General features: G+C 45.7%; 1 protein-coding gene across 1 annotated transcript; it reads right to left on the reverse strand.

The window, feature by feature from the left end:
* Positions 1-1,385: 1,385 nt before the first annotated feature.
* On the reverse strand, positions 1,386-6,052 carry UTS2 (urotensin 2). Its single transcript, XM_048222063.1, has 4 exons — positions 5,950-6,052; positions 3,987-4,097; positions 2,926-2,969; positions 1,386-1,505 (listed from the first exon to the last, which is right to left on the reverse strand). The coding sequence occupies exons 1-4, from the start codon at positions 6,050-6,052 to the stop codon at positions 1,386-1,388; spliced, it is 378 nt and encodes a 125-aa protein (XP_048078020.1).
* Positions 6,053-7,677: the final 1,625 nt, after the last annotated feature.

The following is a 7,677-nucleotide window of genomic DNA, read 5'->3' on the forward strand; positions in this document are numbered from 1 at the left end:
TGCAGCCCTCGGCCGTGCTGTGAAGAACCCTCCGTTGGGTCCTCAACATACATGCATATTTTTAACACCAGTCGTCATGCCTGCTTCACAGAATCCAGCATCAGAAGGCTTCTTTCCGATCCCGTAGAGCACACCTGTGCTTCACAAAGTGTGTGTTACGCTTCGTGGCAGCAACGGGTCTCAGAAGTAACATACGCGACGAGATCCTGAAGCCGAGACTAGATGTCAGACGCTTCACACCCGTTGGCACCTTTCCGTACAAAACCGTCATCGCGGACGGAAAAGCAGCTCAGTGTTTATCGAGTGTGCGTGGCTCCAACGCGAGCTGTTCCGGGCGCTTTCCGTGACTTGTTTGGTGCTCGCAGCGCCCTGAGAGAGAAGCGGTGTTCGAACCCTCAATTCGCAGACGAGGACGCCGAGGCGGAGGGAGCCCTAACCTGGTGGAGGACTCGCCCTGCGCGGCGGGAGCAGGGATCGGAAGGAAGGTTCGAGTCCGACCCCGGCGCCCCATCCGCAGGAGTCGTTGCCTCCTATCCCTGAAACGGCCAGGGTTCCCAGGTACCCCGCACTGGGATTCCCCGGGAGCTCTTTCTGGGGTCGTAAGTAGGAAATGGCTTAGTGCCGCCAGCGTCGTGCGTCAGAGAGCCGCATGAGCTCCGTGTCAGCCGGCGAGATGCCGCAGTGTTCCTGGCTGTTACCGCCGACGGGCCCCTGGAGGGACGCGTCCGTTCTTCCAGTTTGAGACAGCGTTCCCCCTAGATTTGTCCTTGACGTCCTAAATCCAGAAAGTGAAAGCTCTTCTTTCTTTTTTTTTTTTAAGACTTTAATTATTTGAGAGAGAGCTCACACGTGCTTGCGCAGGAGCAGGGGGAGGGACAGAGGGAGAAGCAGGCTCCCCACTGAGCAAGGAGCCCGATGTGGGGCTCAATCTCAGGACCCTGAGATCATTAGCTGAGCTGAAGGCAGCTGCTGAACTGACTGAGCCACCCAGGCGCCCCACTGATTTTTTTTTTTTAATAATCTGTGTTGTCTTTTTTAAGGTTGAGAGGACATGGAGGTAAGATAATGTTTAAGTGATTTGTAGTTTAACTGTTTTAACTAAATTTTACTTTTGCTTCTGTTCACTTACTAACTTTACTTTTAAATTTTCAGAGAATTCTTTAAGGATAAATTGATGGAAAGAAAAATTATAAATTTTCAGGACACGTTTATAAGTAAAATGACCACTCATGATATTTGCAAAACATAGAGGATTTATTTTCCAAATAATAATGAACAGGGTACAGTTTGCTTAGGTTTTTTTCTATACTATATTCAAATCAGACATTTTCGTTTCTAACTTTCTAAGATGGTTTTTGAGTTGACTAGTAGATGTTCATTTCCTTTCAGACACAGTATTTCCAGAAGCATTCAGAGGGAGACCCACGCTTCTTATCTTGTTTCCTGTTTCTGGCCAAAAGATGACTCAGGAAAATGTTAGGATCTTGTCCAGAGAAAGCCTGAAACTAAATCCACAAAAAAAGAGAAAAGAGAAAAGAAAAAAGCCCACATAGGTTATCAATGAATTAAGACCCCTACAAGAAAGAGGAACCCTAATTAAGACTTAGGACCTCTGAAAAGTGTGTGCTCTGTTGTGTGGGGTGTAAGTGCCGTAGCAGCCCGGAGTGTGGTGGCTCTGGAAGGGCTCCCTGTGCCCGGCCAGGGGTCCACCCCCTCAGCCCTCGGACTGCCCTGACGTTTCCCAAGCCCTCACTGACCCATCTCTGGTTGAACAATCAGTAACATGTTCTGTCCATTTATTATCATCTGTGTGAAACAGATTTGTGTTTCCCCTGAAATGAACTCTCCTGAGTTTATTTCTCCTGCAGAACCGCACGAGCAAATCCTACTAGTCACCTTTGTGATTTTAGAGTCTTTAGCCGTAATCCTTCTACTCAGAAGAATATAAACCTCTGAATGATGACTTTTACTTCGTCCCATGCAGATGCCACACCGACCCCTTCTGGGTGGTTTCGCCCAGTTGGGACCTCAGGTGGTGTCTGCCATCTCCAGGATGGAGTGTGTCCGGCACATCTTTATAAGGATGTCAGTGGGAACTACACCGAAAAGATGTCTCTGGCCAAAGTGTTTGGGAAGTTCTTGATTAAGGTTAAATAAGTTTGTCTCAGGATTTTCTGGAGGTTTCGATGCGCTGATGTACACAGAATCACCAGGGCACGAGAGGCTAGAACAGTAGGCGCCGCAGACTGGCTGGGGGGTGGGGGCGGCTGGCGTACCCTGAAACCCTCAGGAAGCGCTTGGAGTTTGGGGGTGTTGGTGATGGTCAAATGCAGATTTTTCTTTCAGCATCTGAGGCCCTCCGGGAATTGCGTGCCGTTTCTAACCGTCTACTATTATTCACCAATTCCCAGCCTTTGCCTCACACCCAGAGTAGCTCCCGTGCCCTGCCCCCTACTGCCCAGGTTCCACTCCGTGTGTGAGCACAGCATCCTGCCACTGGGACGGTAGCTTCCACACTGCGTGCGCGTCACTTCCAGCTAGGACACCGATTTTGATTCAGTGGGAGATTCGGCATTTCTCACGAGCTTCCCAGTGACACACGACTGCTGGCCCCTGGGCCACGCATGGGGTCAATGGAAGAGCTAGCACGTGGGTGACAGGCTGGGAGCAGGGACCTGATCTGTGGTTCATTCCCTTAAACTTGTTACAATAATCTTTACCCCAAACAGGCACTGGACAAGTTCCTGTGGTCACATTTTATACGAGTCAGAATTTAGAAGAATTAATGCTTTGAAAGAACACTGATTGGCCAGTTTCTTGAAGGTATGATTTCTACCCAGGACACTACGCAGTTCAAGAATTTAGGGTCCTCTAAAGTCAAGGTACAAAATGCTTCACCCTAACAGTCATACTCAAGTCGCTTACCCTTCTCAGACTTCCTCTAGGGTTAGCAGCGTCGGTACCGAGACCTGGAAAACAGTATTTGGAAACCATTCATCATCAGATCTGTGATTTCTGTTTTATGCTTGTTTTACTTAGAACAGAATATTACTTAGTCACGTCTAGTTTCTGGTCTTCCTGTTTTCACTTTGCAGCGATGTTTACTTGAAGGCAGCTAGGCAGGCACCCCCGTTCTTTCTTGCTGGTGGAGTTCACAAAGGGCACTGCATTGTCCCCAAGAAGTTAGCAGTTCAGTATTTGATTAGAAACATTTTAAATGAATGAACTTCTTTCTGTTAAACAATGTCTATTAAAAGGCTCCATTTTGGGGGCACCGGGGTGGCTCAGTCAGTTAAGCGTCAGACTCTTGATTTGGGCTCAGGTCATGGTCTTGGGGTCGGGCTCTGCACTCAGCGTGGAGCCTTCTTGAGATTCTCCCTCTCTGTCTGCCCCGCCCCCTGCCCCCTCTCTAGGAGGAAAAAAAAAGCTCCATTTTGTTTCCAGAATGTTCTAAGCATTTGTGTCCGTGTGTAGAGTCCAGTCAGAGAAAACAGTAGAAGCTGACAGTTTATTGGTGGCTGTGTGTGACTGTGGTGAGCAATGCACTTGCATTTTCTCGTTGCCTTCACAACAGCCCTGTGAGATGGGTATTTGTACAAAGCCTGTCTACCGATGAAGAAACCGAGGTACCCAATGATTAAGTAGTTTGCTTAATTTAGCAAGTGGGAAATCAGGATTTAAAATGGCACTTATTGGAAACTGGGATAACACCCTCCTTCCCTCCAAATAAATCTGTGCAGAAAAGAATATATACTGAGGTGCCAAGGAGAGCACGATGCTTGCAAGGAGGTGGTGAGAACGAGAAAACACAAGATTGCAGAGGAGTCTTTACACCAGAAGGAGAGAGTGTGGGGCAATTTATTAGCCTGTTGTATAGGTCATCTTTCCATTCCAAAACAGGTTTTTTCCTCATCTAGTGAATGAGAATAGAGAGTAATTCAGCAGCATTAAAATCAGACCACGTATCCATGCAAGAATTATTTTACCTGCTTCCCTAAGACCGTCACCCCTCCCTGCCCCTGACATCTCCAGGAGCATTTGCAGGGGGGACACTCTTTCCAGTTCATCCAAGGCTGGTCTTGTGTCTCCACCGGGTGCTACACAGAGTAATAATAGAGGTTAGTAAGGCTGTTCATCCTTCAATCACTTCTGTTCTGTATTGTCTTTGGGGGGCGCTCGGGCGGGGAGAGACCACTAGAGATGCTTCCAGTGCTATGTTCGTGATTTGTCAGTGGTATCTTAACAGAGAGGTGGGGATGGCTACAGCCCGATTTGCAAGCTGGCAGGACAGAAAACCAAGAGCAGTGGATCTAACTCTGACTCTCTGCACCCTTGTGTGACCTTGCCAAGCCTCTCACCTGCCTGTTACCTTTCACTTGTAGATATTTGAGTGATAACACTGGAGAGGAAAAATGAAGGGGTGTTTTTCTGGGAGCCAAGACTGTTTATGTTCTTCTGATAAACCAAATAAGATGGTAGCACTCCTTATCTTTCTGGCCTTCCAAGATTTGAATACAGTCATTAGAAAAGAGTCAGCCTTTAAAACACTCTTTCAAGACTTTGATAGTAACATTTTGAATGCGAGACTTGGTCAGCTTAATACAAGACGTATGGCAAGCGTGCATGGATGCGCATGGGACGTGCGCGGAAGGTGGAAGGTATGCTGAGTGGAGACTTGGCACCAGGATAGCTCTCTTGGCCAGCTGCCACCGTGCTGAGATCAGGGGCTCCGGGAGTCCCAGAATGCCAGCTTGCTTACGGCTTGCAGAGACTGAGCTCCAACCCCAATTGGAAGACGATGCATGGAAACCATTATAAAGGCATCTGAGCACATTCACAATATTTCTGAAGAATAGTGATGAAAAGTCTGTGAAATCTGGCCACATGTATGTGTGTGAAATGAGGCTCATTTATGTAGGAACAACTAAATTAGAAAAACAGAGACAAGAACTTGAGGGGAGGCTGTCCCTGTTCAGGGTTTGAGTAAGATGCTGCATTCGTCGGAGTTTTAAAAAATCATAGTAATATGTACATTTTTGAAGAGGACAGTGGTAGAGTCAGTCTTGATTTCATCTTGTGTTTGCTTTTCACTGTTTTTTCTAAATAGCAAAGATTCAATAAAGTTAATGCCTGGTTCGGGCCAGTAACGTGACGGGAGGTCAGGGGCTGTAGCCGCGGACGGGCACGTGTCAGTGGCCAGCAGTGCTTGGCCATCATCAAAGAGCCTCTGAGAGAAACTTAGAGACTAGAAGTGATAACAACCAATGTTATGAAAGAGTTTTTTTCCTTTAAAAAAGTCTAAAAGTGCCCCAAATTAAAGACAAGATAAAACCCAGTTAAAATGTTTATGCATCAGTTGTTTTATTCCTTAAACTAAATTAAGAGGAAATAGCCAAATAAGTATTGACTGGTGTTTTTTTTTTTATTCAACTCACACTTAAACTGAATGAAACATAAAAAGGACAAGATACTTGACCTGGAAACTGATGTCACCTCTAGCTCCAGACTGTCCCTTTTTATTCCTTAATAAACATTTGTGGTTCATGTAACACATGGCAGATGATTACTTTTAACTTAATATAAAATAGTTTTAATCTATAATTGGAACAACCAAATTCTACATCCAACCAGTTCATTTAAAATAGAAACTAAAAGTAAATGGTGTTTAAAATCTAGTACAATTTTTTAAACTGAAAAAAAAATTGACCAAAACAAAAGTTTGGGTTACAGAAATGACGTGAAATAAGCAAAGCTACCCTTTTTTCTCTTACGTTTTAGAAAGAAAAAAAATCTAAAATGGGTGTAAGGTCCTCTACTATTCTATCCATACTAAGACTTAATTTAACAAGACTTCTGCAAACAAGAATTCCCATTCTTATCTCTAATTTTGCATTTAAGACCCTTGAAGACTCTTCCAAGACTAACAGAAGAGGAACAAATTCATCTTACCTGAGAGCTGCAGGGTCTCTTCCCTGGAGTCAGGGACAGGCAGAGAGAGGAGAGGATGTAAGCATCCTATGAAAAGCAAACACCAGAAGATCAGCTTACACATGCTGAGCAAGAGACCAGAGTGTCCCTTCTTGGCTTCTGTTGCTCAGAACTTCCAGCTTGCTCCTCGTTCCGCGATCAGTGATATATACATGATCCTATGACTCATATCACCCCCTCCAAAAAATTAAATTTATTGGCTATGAGGCTAAGAGGCAATCACTTTGCATCGATGTAATTTTTCAAGGTAACAACTCATAGACAATAAATGTGCTGTCATTGCCTAGTGCACAAGTAGGTTTTGTATAAAGACAGAACAGTTACGTTTATAAATCTGGCCAAAGGAGTAACTGAAAGCAATAAATCATGAGTCAAAGAAGGGGTCACACAAGAGCTGGTGTGACCAAGGCAAAGACATGGATTTATGAGTCGTAGCAGGAGTGATGCAGGGCGTGACATGGAATGTGTTGGTCTCCCTTTTCTTAAGCCTTCAAGAGTGATAGATGAATTGTCCTGTTGTATTGGGGACTGCCATGCCCACAGAATGACAACGTGTGGATTAAAACTTAAAACCAGTTCTTTACTTGAATGAAGCCAAGTTAAAATGCACAGCAAACCTTCAGGCTCAGAGCAAGTCTTCAATTTCAATATTGTTCGTCAAGGAGGGGTGGAGCACAAACCTGGAAACCTCGCTGATGAATATTTCCCGCATCTGACTGCTGTTTCTCGCTCCCACCCTGCCGGCCTGGCCCCTGCCTGGACCACCACATGGCCTCCCGGTGAGTGCCCATGGGTCTGCACTCCACCCCACCAGTGTCCACACCGCACAGCGGTGCCTCTGGCACGCAAGTCGGATCATGTCAGGTCCTTGCTCAGAACCCTGTGCGGACCTGAAATAGAAGTTAAAACTGCAGAATTACTAGGAGGAAAAAAAAAACCATGAACCCCTTCACAACTTTGAGGTAGGCAGACATTTCTTAGCTGAGACATCAACCACATAAGCAAGAGATGGATAAATTTGACTGCGCCAGAGTTAGAAACATCTGCTGAGAGCTACTGGTAAGAAAACGAAAAGACCAGCCGCTGCTATGAGAAAAGTCACAACACATATGCCTGATGAAAGACTTCTCCATAGATAGAAAATATATATACACATATAAAAACCATAACGCAGTAAGCCAAAAACCCAATGAAAGGAATGAACACATACCCCACAAGAGAAGCTGTACAAGTCCCTACTAAGGACGTGAAGAAATACTCAACGTCGTGCTCATCAGAGAAACGCAAATTAAAATCACAGGAAGGGGCTACCGCACACCCGCCCCAGGACAGCGGCTGCAGTCAGAAAGACCGGTGATCCCAAGTGTTGGCAAAGGCGGGAGCACCCGGGGGAATGCAAAACAGCACAACCTCCTTGCAGAACAGTTTGTCACGTCCTCGTAAAGTTAAACCTCCATTACACTGTGCAAGCCAGAAATCCCTCTGCCAGGTCTCCACATAGGCAAGTGAAACGAATACACCGACCCAAGAATCGCTTCTACACAAACATTCACAGCAGCGGAAAACCGCCAACAACCCGAGGTCCATCCACAGGCGGATGGATATGCCGCGCTGAATCGTAGGGTGGAATTCTACTAACAGTACAAAGGAACCGCTGCTAAACACAGGAGGATGGATCTCAAAATTTCG

Source organism: Ursus arctos, unplaced genomic scaffold (genome assembly GCF_023065955.2).
Source record: "Ursus arctos isolate Adak ecotype North America unplaced genomic scaffold, UrsArc2.0 scaffold_32, whole genome shotgun sequence".
NCBI lineage: Eukaryota > Metazoa > Chordata > Mammalia > Carnivora > Ursidae > Ursus > Ursus arctos.

Coding starts and splice junctions, on each gene's coding strand:
- UTS2 (XM_048222063.1), bottom strand. CDS start 6,052: ATGTGTAAGCTGATCTTCTGGTGTTTGCTTTTCATAGGATGCTTACAT. Junction 4,098..5,949: donor AGAGACCCTGCAGCTCTCAG/GTAAGATGAATT, acceptor TACTCTGTGTAG/CACCCGGTGGAGACACAAGA. Junction 1,506..2,925: donor CTAGAGGAAGTCTGAGAAGG/GTAAGCGACTTG, acceptor TTGTGGATTTAG/TTTCAGGCTTTCTCTGGACA.